Genomic DNA, 18,292 nt, shown 5'->3' with positions numbered 1-18,292 from the left:
AGCTAAGCATGCTGAGGCACACCTGTGGTCCCAGCTACGCGGAAGGCTGAGACAGAAGGATTGCTTGAGCCCAGGAATTCAAGGCTGCTGTGATCTATAGTGCAGCCACTGCACTCTGGCCTTGACAACAGAGTGACACTGTCTCAAAAAACAAACAGAAAACAAAACAAAAAAAAGTTAGACTTTATTTTATTATCAAAAATAAAACTCAGGCCAGGCACGGTGGCTCATGATTGTAATCCCCGCACTTTGGGAGGCCGAGGCGGGTGGATCACCTGAGGTCGGGAGTTCGAGACTAGCCTGACCAACATGGAGAAACTCCCATCTCTACTAAAAATACTAAATTAGCCAGGTGTGGTGATTCGTGTCTGCAATCTCAGCTACTCGGGAGGCTGAGGCAGGAGAACTGCTTGAACCAGGGAAGGGGAGGTTGTGGTGAGCCACGATTGCATCATTTGCATTCCAGCCTAGGCAACAAGAATGAAACTCCATCTCAAAAATAAATAAATAAATAAAACAAAACTCATGGTCATACTAATAGTATTGAGATTAATAATGTGACAATTAATAGCATCACTGGCTGGTCTGAATCCCACCTCTGCCACTTTCCAGCTGTTTAACATTAGACAAATTATGTAACTTTTCTGTGGAAGATTCCTTGTCTATAGAACAGGGATAAGCCTCACAAAGTTATTGCCAGGATTAAATGAATTTACAGATGAAATTACTAAAACTGAGCCTGAAACTTGACATACACTTAACAGTGTGAGCTGCTATCATTCACATTATAATAATTACTATTAGAAATAATTTTCATCACTATCTCATCTTATTTCAGTACATTTCCAAAGAAGCAAAGGCACTTTAGATTTGGTTTGTTATAATCTCTTATAATTTGGTATCATATAAATATCTGCATTTTGACAAGTAAAATGGAACAGCTCTTTGGGAGGCCAAGGTGGGTGGATCACCTGACGTCAGAAGTTCAAGACCAGCCTGGCCAACATGGTGAAACCCTATCTCTACTAAAAATACAAAAAATTAGCTGGGCGTGGTAGTGGGTGCCTGTAAATCGCAGCTACTCGGGAGGCTGAGGCAGGAGAATCGCTTGAACCCGGGAGGCGGAGGTTGCAGTGAGCCGAGATTGCACCATTGCACTCCAACCTGATCAACAGAGCAAGACTCCGTCTCGGGGAAAAAAAAAAGAAAAAAAAAAAAAAAGGAAAAAGGAACAGCTCCATTGGGTTTAATTACAATTCCTTCTCACATTCATTTTAAAGCTTCAAGAAAATGGCTGTTTCAACACTGGGTCTGGTTTTCTACTTAAGTGTTCTGAAAGGATTTATTGAAAACCCCAAATTGGCTGGAACATTCCTGCTGCTTACCTTTCAGCAGAGTAACTGTGAGTCAGTATGGTGGATATCCATTTGGTTTCAATTTGCTAATACACACAAACACTTCATTGTACAATCAATGGCAACAGGATCACAGTGATCTAAAAGCACATTGTTTCTGCTCCTTGATTTTTCTGTTCTACTTCTAACTCTGTGGAGATTAAGTTTCTTGTCCCCCTCAAGACACATCTCTCAATTTATCGAGAGCATCCCAAAAAATTAGTTGCTATTAAGTTTTCTGTAAAACATAATACAGTAGAATCAAATTAGTCTTCTTAGCTCGGGCTGCCATAATAGTAGTAATACCAGATGGGGTGTCTTGAACAACAGAAATTTGTTTTCTCACTGTTCTGCAGGCTGGAATGTCCAAGACAGAGGTGCCAGCTGATCTGCTTCCCAGCAAGGGCCCTCTTCCTGGCATCCAGATGGCCATATTCTCATTGTACCTCACATAGTGAGGACAGTTCCAGTGTCTCTTCCTCTTTTTTTTTTTTTTTTTGAAAGAGTTTCGCTCTTGTTGCCCAGGCTGGAGTGCAATGGTATGATCTTGGCTCACTGCAACTCCTCTTTCCCAGGTTCAAGGGATTCTCCTGCCTCAGCCTCCTGAGTAGCTGAGACTACAGGCACCTGCAACCACCCTCGGCTAATTGTTTTCCGTATTTTTAGTAGAGACGGGGTTTTACCATGTTGGCCAGGCTGGTCTCAAACTCCTGACCTCAGGTGATCCACCTGCCTTGGCCTCCCAAAGTGCTGGGATTACAGGTGTGAGCCACCATGCCTAGGGCATCTCTTCCTCTTTTTCTAAGGGCACCACCTCTCCTGGATTAGGATCCCACTTTTAGGACCCCGTTTAACCTTTATCACCTCCTCACCAGCCCTATCTCCACACACAATCAAATTATGGGTTGGGGTTTCAACCTATTAATGTAGAGTGACCCAAATATTCAGACCATAAAAGTCTTCTAACCAGTCAAATATAAAACTCAAATTCAAATCCAGAATGTTTCTGGTTACATTACATTTTTCCATTCAGATACACAAAACCAGTCAGTATAAAAAGGTAATTTAGTCGTTAACTTAGACTGAAAAATCTGGATGCATACCTCAGTTATCAAGCTCATTGACACAGGATGATAAACGCTCAACAACGTGCCCTGTCTTTTCGCTAAGACTAAACAGATCCACTTTTCTCTAAGATACATTAGGCAACGCAGGGTGAAAGGACTTAACAACCGCTTCCCGGCTGGGTGGGACTGACTGCCTACATAAAAGGATTCTCTTTCTCAATGTATCCTGGGTATTGGCCTCGTTTCTTAAAAGTATGTGCACGTAGGTTTTCTGGAATTCAAGTGCCACGAAATTCAGAGAATCATACCAGGAACAGCAGTTACTCAGAAAACGAGGTGAGCTCCAAATTGTCCCTAGAAAGGCAAGGACTGGAAAAGCTGACAGAGTCTTTGATTCTCAGACACTTACACTTTCCAGATGTGAAGCCAAAGCCTAGGGAGAGTGAAAGACTTGCTCAGGCAGTGTATTGGGGCCAGAGTGGAACCAAAACATGGGGCTCCTAACAGCAGGCCAGGCGCCAGGGACCACACTCCTATGCCACCAAGCTACAGGTGTTCCTCACAGAGGAGGAGGGGAGCTCCACAGTCTCTGCAAACACCATGAGCCTTACTGGACAACTACAGTAAGGACCAGAGCTTTTTCTTCCCCACCAAGGGACAGGGTTTTGCCCTGCTGCCCAGGCTGGAGTACAGTGGCATGATCATAGCTCACTGCAGCTTTGAACTTCTGGTCTCAAGTGATCTTCCTGCCTCAGCCTCCTGAATAGCTGGAATGACAGGCGCACACCATCATACCCAGCTAAAATACATTTATTTGTTTATTTTTCGTAGAGACAGGGTCTTGCTTTCTTGCCCAGGCTGGTCTTCAACTCCTGGCCTCAAGTGGTCCTCCCACCTCGGCCTCCCAAAGCACTAGGATTTCAGGCATAAACCACCGCACCCAGCCAGGACCAGAGCTTTTATCTCACTCAGCCTTGACTCCCCAAGTGTGGCAATATCCCAAATAAGAATCACTGTTTCTCCCAGTGGCTTTTGGCTTGTTTTTCTCCCAAATGATGAACACTCCGAACTAATGAATTCCTCTTTCCAGCTAGTTCCTCTGGGGATGGACATGTGCTGCAAATCCCTCTTCTTCCACTCACACCTCTGTGGTCATCTCTCCTTGACCTTGACGCCAGGCCTGAATCTAAATAAACAGCCCGTAAAACATTTCTGTGCATTACAGGCTTTCACGCTTGAGGCTTCATGATAGGGCTGAAAAAATGAAACCTACAAATACTAAATGGGAGGGAGATACAGAGATCTTCTGGGATTTGCTGGCTTTCACTAGTGTCCGTAAAACATTCTCACATGTGTGGGCACATCACTATTTTTATAAGGGAACCTACTTCTAAATTGATTTGACATGACTTTAATGTGTTCAGGGTTGCACCTGCAGCAATAAGGTGCGTTCTCTGCAACCTGTTCTCAGTCACCTGCAATGGCTAGCAGGCTTTCCATCCCTGTGACACAGGGCTGACTTTCCCATTTCTTATCAACACAAATCCGTACATCTGCCAAATGCAGTATGATACTTAATAGCTACTCTTGAGGCGCTCAGATTTCATTGGCCTTACATGACTTTAAAATTACAAATTACAAGATACAAGCCAACATAAATAAAAGTTCAGATTAGAAAAATTTTAACTTTTTAGTCACCCTCATATCCCCCTAAATCTATAATACATCTTTCAGTAAAATTTTTTAAAAATTAATCTCTTCACCTGTATTGACAGCATATTATGGACCTACAGTACAACATTTTGGTATTGTTAAGCACTTAACCATTTGAAAAAAATGAATGAAATGATTCAAATTGACAACAGCCACCCAATTGTATATTTACGTACACATCCTTCTGAATAGCTTATAAGATGGTTTATACCCCTATACCTCTCTCCTCAACTAGCCTCTGCCTTGCTCAAAGGGACGTGCTGTCATCTTGTTTTTCGACCTTCTCTGCTCAGGATGCTGGTCCACAAAAGGCTAAATGCTTTAGTGACAGAATGCATTAAACCTATAATCATGACTGTCAAATTTTACATTCAAACAACTCATAAACTACTGAACTATTTTATTCTTACCAGAACTGGACACACGCCTGATCCTCTGAGGAGAGACGGCTCGATCAGCACTGAGATTTCTACTGTCGCTGTTCCGCCTCAAACAGGAAACAGGGGGCCCCACTTTGGCTTTTGGAGCAGCTATTTGCCTCAAACCGCAGGAGTCAGGCTTGGATATATTCCTGCCTGAGGTGGTCGTCGTTTTTGAAGCAGAGCCCTGTGAAAATAACAGTTAAGACTGTCAACCGAAAATAAAATTCTAAGCCCCCAGTTGATTGAATGGACCCCTCCTCTAGGCCAAGCGGATTCCAAAGAAACCTACAACACAAGTTCAGGCCATGATGGGAAAGCGGTCAGACATGCCTCATTACACTCTCCTCCCTTTAGAATTCAGGCACAACTGACCAGCAATACCATTAAAACAGAGACCTTAAGTTAGACAAAACAGACTCTTTATAGCAAAAAGACACCAAATTCCAGCCTGACTCTGGTATAGCATCACATGACAGACAGCGAGCCCTGAAGGAAACTGAAGTATATTACCCCAAAATATTTTTCTTTAACACATTATGAAAAGGCCCTGCAAAGCTGTCTCTTGTGGGGGCAAATTTACATTCCGTAGAGAATCTTCTTCCTTTCCCCAATCTTTGTCTGGTCCCAAAGAAATTAGCTGAGAGTCTAGCACCTTTCAAAAGTGTAAATAGGTAATATTTGCCATCTATGGCCTCTAAAGGCGGCCACCTGAGGTTTCATCTACGTAATAAGAACCTTGGTCTCCACACCCCCTTACCCCCTTATCTTAACCGAGACCCTGCTTTCTATTGATTCCAGGTCTTTAGATAATTTCTTTTTTTTTTTTTTTGGAGACATAGTCTCACTCTGTGGCCCAGGCTGGAGTGCAGTGGCATGATCCCGGCTCACTGCCACCTCTGCCTCCTGGGTTCAAGTGATTCTACCGCTTCAGCCTCCTGAGTAGCTGGGATTACAGGCACATACCACCATCAATCTTTTTACTTTTAGTAGAGACGGCTAATTTTTGTATTTTTGTAGCTATTTTTTTTTTTTTGGTATTTTCTTTTTAGTAGACATGGGGTTTCACCATGTTTTCTTTGTGTGTGTGTGTGTGTGTATGTGTGTTTTTTGTATTTTTAGTAGAGACGAGGTTTCACCGTGTTGGTCAGGCTGGTCTCAAACCCCAGACTTCGTGATCTGCCTGCCTCGGCCTCCCAAAGTGCTGGGATTACAGGCGTGAGCCAATAACTTAACTCTTTCAACCAATTGCCAATCAGTAAATCTCTGAATCCACCTATGATCTGTAAGTCCCTACTTCAAGATGTCTCATCTTTCCAGACCAAACTAATCTATATCTCAAATGTATGGACTGATGTCTTTTGTCTCCCTAAAATGGATAAAATCAAGCTGTAACCCAACCACCTACGCACATGTTCTCAGGACCTCTTGAGGATGTGTCATCAGCCATGGCCCTCATATTTGACTCAGAATAAGTCTCTTCACATATTTTAGAGTTTGGCTTTTTTCATTAATAAAATTTTAATCCAGATCATACCTTCCCCATATCACTTCCCTGTGGTATTAGCTATGTGAAGGGAACAATTTCTAAGTGGACGTGTACAGTTGTCCATTGGTATCAAAAATGATTGGTTCCAGGACCCTTGCAGATATCAAAATCCATGGACACTCAAATAAATCACTTATATGAAATAGTGTAGGGTTTGCATATAACCTATGCACATCCTCCCATGTACTGTAAATCATCTCTACATTACTTACAACATAGTATTCAGCATGTAGGAAGTTCAAGTTTTGCTTTTTGAAACATTGCAAATTTTTTTTCTGAGTATTTTCAATGCAAGGTTGGCTCAATCCACAGATGTGGAACCCACAGATACAGAGGGCTGACTGTATTCAATTTTCATTTTTACTATGAAGCCATTAAAACTCTTCATGGCTTACTCTTTAATTCACCGTATTCTGCCTTTGTACCCATTAGTGAGAATGTACTCAAGATTGCCAGTATCACAAGTTAAATTCAAGCTAGTTTTCAATCCTTTCCCTGGGCGCTCTCTCTACAGCATCCAGCGCTAACAACTCCATTCTCTGGTTTCCTGACAAAGCTCTTTCCTGGTTTTCCTTCTACCTGTCTGGGCATTCCTTTTCTGGGTCCTATTCTTCTTTACTTTTGGAGGCTAGTGATAGAATTTGGATCTGTGTCCCCACCCAAATCTTGTATGGAACTGCAATCCCCAGTGTTGGAGGAGGGGCCTGGTGGGAGGTGACTGGATCATGGAAGCAGATTTCTCCCTTGTTGTTCTCCTAATAGTGAGTTCTTACAAGATTTGCTTGTTTACAAGTATGTGTCACCTTCCCCCTCATTCTATTCCTCCTTCTCCAGTCATGCAAGACATGTCTGCTTCCCCTTTGCCTTTGGGCCTGGACTGTAAGTTTCCTGAGGCTTCTGCAGCCTTGCTTCCTGTACAGCCTGTGGAACTGTGAGTCAATTAAACCTCTTTTCTTTATAAATTACCCAGTCTCAGGTAGTTCTTTATATAGCAATGTGAGAACAGACTATTACAGCTAGTCTTCATGAAGACTTAGCCTCGGCCCTGTTCTCTTTCCTCACCATGTACTCTTCCTACATGATTCTGGCTGCTCTTTCAATTGCCACGCGTACACTGGTACATCCAAATCCACATGTCCAACCAGTACTCTCTCCTGAGTTTCCCATATACCTAACTTCCTCTTCACCTTCCAACTCAGCATCCTTTAAGTACCTCTATGAATTAGTCTATTTTCACAATGCTGATAAAGTCGCATCTGAGACTGCGTAGTTTATAAAGAAAAAGAGGTTTAATGGACTCATAGTTCCACGTGGCTGGGGAGGCTTCACAATCATGGTGGAAGGTGAAAGTTTCATCTTACATGGCAGCAGACAAGAGAGAATGAGAGCCAAGCAAAAGGGGTTTCCCCTTATACAACCATCAGATTTCATGAGACTTATTCATTACCACAATAACAGTATGGGGGAAACTACCCCCATGATTCAATTATCTCCCACCAGGTCCCTCCCACAATACGTGGGAATTATGGGAGCTACAATTCAAGATGAGATTTGGGTGGGGACATAGCCAAACCATATCACTCTACTTAACTCACTAACCTATAGCCCTTATAGAATACTATTCTAAATTCTAAGTATATTTATCAACTCACTTAACCCTCATAAGAATCCTGTGAAGTTGGTAGGTTTATTGTACCCCAGTTTACAAAACAAGAACGTGAAGCATTTTCTAAAATTAAACTTACTTTCCTATCTACCTCAAAACTTATCTCTTCCCATGTTCACCACAACATACCCAGGCACCCAGCTTCAACAATGAAAGCTATTTCTCTTTTCCATCTGCTGTTATTCCTCACCAAGATTACTGAAACCATGTCATCAGGATCTTTCTGGTCTCTCCAGCTTTCAATTCATCTTTTATCTGCCTGCTAGGGCAATCTCTCTCTAACTCAAATAGGGTTAGACATCTTCCGTCTGTCTTTCAGATGACATCTCTTCTGCACAAGGCCCAGCAATCCTTTTGCACATGAGAGGCCCTGCCATCCTCTTCACCTTATTCCCTACTGCTCAGGGTTCTATACACCCAGCTCCCTTCACACCTACTACCTAGAGTCCCCTAAATGAGAAAATGTTCTCATATTTCTTCATCTTTGTACGTGGTATTCCTCTACCCAGAATACTTGCCCTTCAAGTTCCAGCTAGTGACAACATGTGATGTCCCCTATAAGCCTTCCTTGACAACTATACCCATCACCACACTTTTTTCCCCCTCCTGCAGCACAGCCGTCTACTCACACTCCCAACTTAGCAATCAACACACCCTTGCTGGTTTACTTTCTCCTATTCATAGAGGCAGGAGGCAGAGAAATTCTAGGCAGACAGGGGCAGCTCCCCAGCAAAACCCCACCTTCAAGGCAAAACCCCTGAAACCCGCGGCTCAAAGTGAGAACTTCTATCCCTGTTTACCCACTCTCTCCTAATTAGTTCTTTCTGAATCATGTCTTTTTACCAATCGAATGTTGCCTTTTCCAAAACTATCTATGGCCTGCCCCGCCCCCACATCCCATTCCCGTAAAGACCCCAGACTCACTCGGTAGAGGACACAAGCGGCTTGACTGATGTATTAGTCCATTTTTACGCTGCTAATAAAGACATATATGAGACTGGGCAACTTACAAAAGAAAGAGGTTTAATTGGACTTAGAGTTCCACATGGCTGGAGAAGCCTCACAATCATGGCAGAAGGCAAGGAGGAGCAAGACATGTCTTACATGGACAGCAGCAAAGAGAGCTCGTGCAAGACAACTCCCCCTTATAATAACCATCGGATCTCCTGAGACTTAATCACTATTATGAAAACAGCATGGGAAAGACCTGCCCCCCATGATTCATTTCCCTTCCACTGGGTCCTTCCCACAACATGTGGGAATTCAAGATGAGACTTGGGTGGGGTCACAACCAAACCGTATCAACTGGAGACTTCAGAAAACAGCTCAGTCTACCATCATATCATCCTGAACATACCCAATCTCGTCTGATCTTGGAAGCTAAGCAGGGTCAGGCCTGGTTAGTACTTGGATGGCAGACCGACAGCTGGACTTTGGAGGAGAGATGGCTTAACTTTGGAGAAAAGCTGACTGGAGACGGCCAGACTTCAGAGAAGATTATCTGCCCATCCTGTCGCCTCTTCAGCTTCCCTCTCTGCTGAGAGCCACTTCCATCGCTAAATAAAATTATCCACCTCCACCATCCTTCAAGTGTCCATGTGACCCAATTCTTTTTGGACAGCAGACAAGAGCTTGGGACCAAGTTTGGGTACCCAAAAAAGGTTGTCACAATGACCCTTTGCCCTCACTGCTGGAGGGCAGCTCTCCCACACCATGAGGCAAAGGGCCCACTGAGCTGATGACACACCGCTGTCCATGGATGGTGGAGCCAAGAGAGCACTGTAACATGCCCTCTGGGGCTTTGGGGGTCACAGACACCACCACCTGGGCACCACTGTGGGGCCCACACAGAGCCTGCTCCTGCTGGCACTCAAAGTGGCTGGTTGGATCCTGTACTCACTTGCCCAAACACTCCTGCCTGCAAGAGGTTGAGCATGGTGGGCTAAATAAATGGGGTGCCCCCACTGCAAGTTTTACAAAGGGGTTGAGAAAAACTCCTGCATCAGTATTACCCACTGCACTAGGCATTACATTTAGACAGGGTCTCTTTTTTCCCTATACCCTAACAATCATCACCATATACATAATACACAGTAGGCACCCAATAAATGTTTCTATTCTACATAGAGGAAATGGGAGCCTGAGCCTTACAGTGTGAATGCCAACATCAAACTATAATTTGTATTCTCCCTTTACATTAATGTAAAGCAATAATAAAATTCTAAGCCCCCCAACCATCTGAAAGGACCACTTCTTTTGGCCAAGGGCATTCCAAGGTTAACCTTAAAAACTAGGTCAGGATATGAAAGGAAGGGGGAGTCAGACATAATTATACTCTCCTCCCAGGTTGGAATTCAGGCACAGCTGACCAGCATTAACATCAACATAGACCTTAAGACTGACAGAACAGACTCTTTTAAGTCTGATAAGAAAAATTTACTATCAACTCCCCCTGAAGCAGGCTACCTGAAGGTTTCATCTGCATGATAAAACCTTGGTCTCCACAGCTCCTTACCTTAACCCAGACATTCTTTTTTGTTGATTCCAGGTCTTCAACTCTTTGAACCAACTGCCAATTAGAAAATCTTTAGGCTGGGGGCAGTGGCTCAAACCTGTAATCCCAGCACTTTGAGAGGCCAAGGCGGGCAGATCACATGAGGCCACAAGTTCAAGACCAGCCAGGCCAACATGACAAAACCCCGTCTCTACTAAAAATACAAAAAAATTAGCTGGGTGTGGTGGTTCTCACCTATAAAACCAGCTACTCAAAAGGCTGAGGCAAGAGAATCACTTGAACCCGGGAGGCAGAGACTGCAGTGAGCCGAGACATCACACCACTGCACTCCAGCCTGGGCAACAGAGAATCTGTCTCCAAAAAAAAAAAAAAAGAAAGAAAGAAAATATTTAAATCTGCCTGTGACCTGGAAACTGCCTCTACTTCCAGTTGTCTCTCCTTTCTAGACAGAACCAATGTATACCTTACATGTACTGATTGATGTCCCATGTCTCCCTAAAATGTGTAAAACCGAGCTGTACCTGGATCACCTTAGGCACGTCTTCTCAGGATCTCCTAAAGGCTGTGTCATGGGCCATTGGTCATTCATATTTGGCTCAGAATAAATCTCTTCAAATATATTGCAGAGTTTGACGCTTTTTTTTGACACAAAGAACAAATGAGCCCAACAGAGACTTAGTAACCTGCTTGAGGTCACTTTGCTCAGTAAATGGTGGAGCTACAAATTGAAACTACTCCAAAATCCGTGCTTGTAAAGCAGCATATTCCCCACCATCACTTTTCTTTCTTTAATAAAGCACAAGTGTTAATTTCCAATAGAGATACATAAAGCCCAATGCTGATGGCAGAATTCATACATTAGGTGAATTCAACAATAACTTAGCAGGCCAGTCACCCATGAGAACAGCTGGAGGTCATGTTTTGGCACTGGAGAACAATACAGAATTGGCCAAGAAAAGCAAGCGACTGTACACAAACTAACAAAGATCTTCTGTCTCTGGCTAGGTTCAATGAAAGCTGGCTAAATTCATCCCCCAGAGAAAAATCTTCTTTTAAAAAGTAACCCAAAAGTTAATCTCCCAGAGAAAACCTTCTTTTAAAAAGTAATGCAAACTTCTCACCAATTTACAAAAGTGAATCTTCAGCAAATCACTTATTTTGCCTTTCAGAGCCAACATTCCAAAAATTTTGAAACCCTACGGTGTATGGAGCAGAAAAGGCCAGGATTCAAGCGAGGGCTCTGCATGTGAAGTCCAATTTTACTACTTACCAGCTGTGTGAGTTTTAAGTGGCCTAGCTGAAGTATTAAAATGTCGACAACAATTGCCCTGTTGTTACTGGGAAGAATAAATAACAATGTATGTAAAGCACCTGAACGTTACAGGACTATTAAACGACCTAATATACCTAAGGCACCTGAGCAAAGTGCCCGACCCAGAGCAAGGACTGAATAAACATCAATTCCTTTCCTTTTAGGTAAGTCTCCACTCTCTTTATCTCACACGCTATCATGAATACATAACCTCTGTTGTGAGAAGCTACATCTAGCCCCCTGTTTCAAATAAAAATCAAGTTCCTTCTTCCAAATAAAAACTTTTCTAACTATTCAGATAAACCCTGACCACCAAAGAGCTGTGAAGCTGCCGGCAGCCTAGGGATTCAGTAAATTCAAGGTCGAAGGTAGGTCAACGGAGCAACAATAAAAATGAACATCCGGCTGGGTGTGGTGGCTCACACCTGTAATCCCAGCACTTTGGGAGGCCAATGCGGGCGGATCACTTGAGGTCAGGAGTTTGAGACCAGCCTGGCGAACATGGTGAAACCCCATCTATAACAAAAATACAAAAAATTAGCCAGGCATATGCGCCTGTAGTCCCAGCTACTCGGGAGACTGAGGTGAGAGAATTCCTCGAACCTGGGAGGCAGAGGTTGCAGTGAACTGAGACTGCATCACCGCACTCCAGCCTGGGTGACAGAGCAAGACTCCATCTCAAAGAAAATTAACATCCCTCCAGGATGGTCTCCTCATCAATCCGGGGCAACAAGAGCCTCTGAGTGCTGCTGAAGTTACCAACAGACGTTCACTTTTCAGAAAAACACTCAGTGAATTCATTCAGCTCTCTACAGTAAGTGCAAAGCCCAGTGGCCTATGAGGGTCTCCCAGACACTTTCCCATCCTCCTTCCCAGAGTCATGGAAATGTGAAAGAGAGAAACTAGCAAAATCAGAGAGCACCATGCTTCAGACATGACCATGAAAAAAGAGTAGGCCGGGCGCGGTGACTCACGACTGTGGTCCTGGCACTTTGGGAGGCTAAGGCAGGCGGATCATGAGGTCAAGGGATCGAGACCAACCTGGACAACACGGTGAAACCTCGTCTCTATTAAAAATACAAAAATTAGCTGAATGTGGTGGTGCACGCCCGTAGTCCCAGCTACTTCAGAGGCTGAGGCAGGAGAATTGCTTGAACCCAGGAGGCGGAGGTTGCAGTGAGCCAAGATTGTGCCACTGCACTCCAGCCTGGGGACAGAGTAAGAACAAGACTCCGTCTTTAAGGAAAAACAAAAGAAAAAAAGAGTAAGTCCTTTATGCCAGTTGTCAAGCAAAAGTGACAGCACTGCGAATATGGGACAACCTTTCAGGACTTACAAAGTATTTCATATCTAATTACGCATCCTAATTGCCAGATTCCTAAGGCGAAAAGTGCTGCTTCTCCAAGATGCACTAGGATCCATTTCAACCTGATGATTCTATCACCTTACTTCAATACCACATCAGGAGCCTGAAGAACAGGCTTTCAAGTTTCACAGGGGCTATATAACCCTAAGACTAAATACACAAATCAGGAAAACTTTTAGTTTCAAAATTACACAATTACACAACCAATTTAAACTCAAGACAAATGTCATTTTAAAAAAAAAAAACTTTATGCGTTTTTGGTAGCTGGGGACTGACACACCAAAAAACGTCTCCCATACATCAAGAGAATAAACATCGTGTCTCTGCGTATACCTATAAATGCCAAACTAAGAAAGTTGATTAGAATTAAGAGCATGTTGTAATTTAATTTTGCAAAAAAATTAAAATTATAAATGAGTTTTCTAAGTTTGACTTCAAGATAACTTAAAAACGAAACCTGAGTTTTGAAACTATGAACTTATTAGTTTAGAAATCACTGTGGTATACCCTTCTTCCAAACAGAGAAGACTGGTTGTTAAAGCCCAAACATGTCTAAACTGATGTTTTAGAGAATCAAGAATATCTTCAGTCTTTCCTAACCTTGTCTTCTAAAGGAACCTGACAATTCCCTCCCTGTGTGGCCCCTATGCACCCTGAAGACACACACCTAAGTCAGCCCTTCCGCACTTGCTATTCCACGTGCTTCATTCCTCTTGCCATGAGCCCTCTGAGGGACAGGCTGGCTGTGTCACACCTGCCTTTCTCCCCTGGCACCTACCTCCCTTCCTGACCCAGAGGACAGGCACCCAAGGACAGCCTGTCTGGGGCTGAAAATACACCTAAGTCCCCACTGCCAAAAATAGGGCCGAGGACACACACCCAATGGCCAACAGTGGCCTGTCAAATGTTTTTAAAACTCAGAAAACCAACTTCTTCACACTATTCTCAAAAATATATGCATGTTTAAAGGAAAATCACCTTTACACTGCATGTGAATTCTTTATTCTTTACATAGCAGTCTCTAGGTGCTCCCCAAATATTTTAGACAGGTGCTATGGAAAACATACTAGTTTTTCATTATACATGAGTAAAAGATATTTTATTTTATGTACCAAGAATTAATACATTAAGAGTACAAGAGGTTTCACACATCCACTAGGTCCAATCCTTTCATCTTTGGGTCTCAAAAAATCACTTGTCCAAAATCATTCTTAGCTGGTCAGAGGAAAAATCAAGAACGCTCTTGCTCATACAAGAGGGCTCTACTTCCCGGAGCTGCCACCTCCACAAGAGTCCAGGGGTTATTTTTATGTTGACATGTTTACCAGCACTCCCAAGCCCTTTCTTAAATGTTGTCCAACACATTTTAAAGTTGACAACCCAACGTTTTCAGAAAAATAAAATACAACCTGATTGTATTAGGCATTTAAACTACTAATTATACTAAAATATTAAAGTAGCTTCATTTTTTCAGCACACTATTAAAAAGAACGGTGATACTTGATACAAAATACTGACATTGAGGATTTTTTTCCCCATATGCAGGTTTGTTATATTGAAACCTATTAACACCCTAATACATACTGACAAGACAATGAATTAACAACTAAATGTACATCCGCCCACCTAGTTCTGCAATATTATTGACTAACAGATAACTAATTGTTAATACATCTCGGTTTTCTCCACAGTTCTCTGAAGCTTGCAAAAAAATGTATATATTACTTACCAAAAACAGAGAACCATATTCAAAAGTCTCATTCATAATCTCTTGTTTCAGCTCTTGTTTTTCCATAGATGTCCCATTTTCTTTTTCACCCTTCTTTTCAGGGCTATTCCTATCAATGTGGGGAACGTATGTCATTTCCAAACATTCTGTACTTTCCATTTTAACAGGGAGTATGCCTTTGATCTTCTGAAACAACGCAGAAACGGACCCGGTCTCGCATGCTGAGTTAGAAGAACTGGCTTTGTCAACATCTTCCTGATTCGATTTCACGGCAGATGTTGTTCTTGGAACCCTGTGTGAAGCATTTTTAGCATGAGTTGTAACACGCACAGCCTGGCCAGTAATGAGTTTATTAAACTGCTGCTTGTGCGTCTTGTTAATTAGAATTTCTGCTTTTTTGTCTGCATTCAAGTCAGCTCTTGGTGTTCTGCTCAAGACCGTTGGCTGTCTTAAGGAAACCACTGATGAGGGTGATGAGGCACTGGTCAGCTGAGGTCTGGGTGTGACCTTAGATAAAGCAGCATCTCTGGACTGCAACACTGGTCTAGACATAACTTTTGCTTTGACATTCTTGAAGTTTGGTCTTGGATAACTTATAATTTCAGTTTTTCTAACTTTGCAACCTATTGGGGTATTCGTTTTGGTTGCTGATTTTCCTAAACTAGGTTTACACAGGTTCACAGGTGCCTCCTTCGAGTTTGGTATGTTTTTAAGCCCTCGATTACTCTTCTCCACTTTCTTAGATTTCTCGGTTGCTTCAATCGGTGAAACAGAAAAGGTTACTTTTGTGGGTTCTAGGACTGGTGTTGACATGCATATCGTGTTGTCTGTGCTAATGACCATATCATTTGCATCCCAGGTCAGTCCACATGACAAGCCCACCTTTTGTCCTGGCGGGCTACTTAGAATCAATTCTGAGGTACGATTTTGGGTTTCCAAATCCTTTCCTTTGGAGGCCATTTGTGTGTCTTCAGTCTCAGTGACTTTATGCTCTGGGTTCAGCACTTGGGCTTCGCTTTTATCAAAAGCTGGCACCATTAAAGGGCATTCATCATCAATAAGACAATGGGACACTGTCTCTCTCAGATTTTGGCCCATTTCCTTTTGCCTGTATGAGCTCTGTGAATGTGGTTCGCTATTGGATTCATCTTGGGATAAACAAAAGAACTCTTGTAAGGCAGAACCATTGGGGACTTCCATGCCATCAGAAACTGGTGTTAGAGCTTGTGTCTCTTTTTCTCCAACGAGTCCTTGCTGTGATCCATCTGTGTACTCACTGGTGACCTTTCCTGAAGAACGTGGACACCGATTTGCAATATCTGAAACAAAAACCTCACTTTGCATCACCACATCAGAAAACGCTGTGTAAGTCATGTCTTGGGCTTCTGATGGTGTGGCTTGAGGGTTTTCAAAGCTTTCTCTGTCGTAAGTAGTCTCTCTTGCATGCATCTTATCAGAATGGGAAGATGTCCAAGTGGAATAGGATAAAGAAGATGTATTTCCACTTCTCCTACCAGCTGGTGGCAGGCTTCCAGTGGTGTGGAAGGACTGAATCTTTCCGATGGCATGACGTGATATAAAGGTGCAGTTAACTTTATCCACTGTCATATCAAATGTCTGGTTTAGTTCCAAGGCAGCAGAGTAGCCTGTACAGTTCAAATCGTCATTAGGCTTCCACACAAAAGGCAAACATGGCTCAACACTCTGGCCCTGAACTGCTTCTAGGGAATGACAACTGTGTTGCAGATATTTGGGCTTCTCGGTACCTACAAGTGCAGGAGACTGACAAATGGAATCTTTATGCATATCTAACACCTGCTTACTAAAGAAATCACTAGAAGACTTTTCAGGATCAAATACTTCAACACCCTGAAGGCTTAAAGGAATATTTTCACCAGTAACCACAGCAGGGTCAGTTTCATAATCAACCACCATGTCATCTGGGTTGGCAGAATTCCAATCCACACTGCTGGCTGAAGAGTTTTGTGTAGGTGGTGATTTTGGGTTGTATGCATGTGTATTTCCATCTTCATCACTGGTAAAGAAGGTTTGCGATTCATCTTCTATTTTACCATCTGAATTATCATCAGTCATCCTGAATAGTAACCTTAAACCTCTGCCATTTTATGTCTTCTTCAATTCCTTTTAAATGAGAGGGTGGGAAAAATGGTCTGTCTTCTAGGTTTTTCAGCACAGTTGAAAGTTTTTTAGTCTAAGTTGCTCTGAAGATTAAATGGTTTGTTGTTTCCTGGAAGAAATAAAATGTTTAACTCAAGTAACTATCAGAAAAATTAACAGGCCACCCCTTAGTTTCAATCACTAAGTGATTAGTTTCAACCACTTTATGTTCACATTTAGAACCCACAACTATTGATGTGGGTAACTGAGATATAATTACGCAATCTATCACCCCTTTTCAAGACACTTTTTACATGTGAGGGAATGGGGCAGACTGGAAGATGGGTCATTTCTCGTTAACCCTCTCCCTGACTTTATAACTGATATGCCTCTTCCCCACTCCTAGGGACTTGTCATAGAGAGGATCTAAAACTGGCAATAGTTTTTCCTTCTTCTTGGCTGATAGAGTGACAATTCACCCATATTTGCTTACGATGTCACTTCCCCTTCTTCTAAGGGCACCAGCTCTATTGGATCAGCACTCCACCCTTACGACTGCATTTAACCTTAATCACCTCCTTAAAGGCTCTGTCCCAAAATATGTCTGTTGTCCCAGGATGATTAGTAATCATGTCCCTTTCATTCTCAGAAGGGCCCCCTATTATTTCCACGCAAAGTGAATATTAGACCATGAAAGCCCAGCAAATGAGCTGAAGATCAATCAAGAACTCACGTTTCTCCTTTGTTTTTATTCTTATCTAAAACATATGCCATTTCCAAATTGAAGGAAAAAAAAAGCTGTCGATTCTTAAAGGCTAAAGTGGTACCCTGGTGGAAGTCCCTCGAAATGTGAGACAGTTACCATATGTTATGGACGAAACTGTTCCCCGCCCCCTCTCCAATTCATATGTGAAGCCCAACCCCCTCCTCATGTTAACCATGTTGGAGACAGAGCCTTTAAGGAGGTGATTAAGGTTAAATGCAGTCATAAGGGTGGAGTGCTGATCCAACAGAGCTGGTGCCCTTAGAAGAAAGGGAAGTGACACCAGAATGCTCTCCCACCTTTGATTCATCCCCTCTCTCTACAAAATTAGGGTACACTGAGAAGAGGAGGAGAGCTCTCACCAGAAACCAAACCCTGAAAAGAACCTTAATCTTGAACTTTCCAGCCTCCAGAACTGTGAGAAAATAAGTTTTTGTTGCTTAAGCCATCCAGTGTATGATAATTTGTTATGGTGGCCAAAGACGACTTAAGTACCACATGACTCAGCAATTCTACTCCTAAGAATCTACTGAAGAAAATGAAAACATGTCAACACGGGAACTTGCACACAAATATGCATGATTCTTAATAGAAGCACTATTCAGGTCGGGCGCAGTGGCTCAAGCCTGTAATCCCAGCACTTTGGGAGGCCAAGGCAGGCAGATTACCTGAGGTCAGGAG

At 42.8% G+C, this 18,292-nt stretch overlaps 1 protein-coding gene across 10 annotated transcripts in view; it reads right to left on the bottom strand.

Moving 5' to 3' along the window:
• The window catches only part of LOC105463733 (microtubule associated scaffold protein 1), a 166,469-nt gene that overhangs the window by 97,366 nt on the left and 50,811 nt on the right, over positions 1-18,292 (bottom strand). For all 10 annotated transcript variants that reach the window (XM_071068583.1, XM_011710988.3, XM_011710987.3 and 7 more), the window contains exons 2-3: positions 14,731-16,978; positions 4,585-4,780 (exon numbers count right to left, since the gene is read on the bottom strand). In XM_071068583.1, coding sequence (XP_070924684.1) covers positions 4,585-4,780; positions 14,731-16,824 — 2,290 coding nt within the window. In that variant the 5' untranslated portion in view covers positions 16,825-16,978. The remainder of the gene's footprint in view (positions 1-4,584; positions 4,781-14,730; positions 16,979-18,292) is intronic.

This window comes from Macaca nemestrina, chromosome 8, assembly GCF_043159975.1.
Source record: "Macaca nemestrina isolate mMacNem1 chromosome 8, mMacNem.hap1, whole genome shotgun sequence".
NCBI classification, from domain to species: domain Eukaryota; kingdom Metazoa; phylum Chordata; class Mammalia; order Primates; family Cercopithecidae; genus Macaca; species Macaca nemestrina.
The sequence above is the reverse complement of the archived record's forward strand: the minus strand, read 5'-3'. Positions and strand labels throughout refer to the sequence as shown.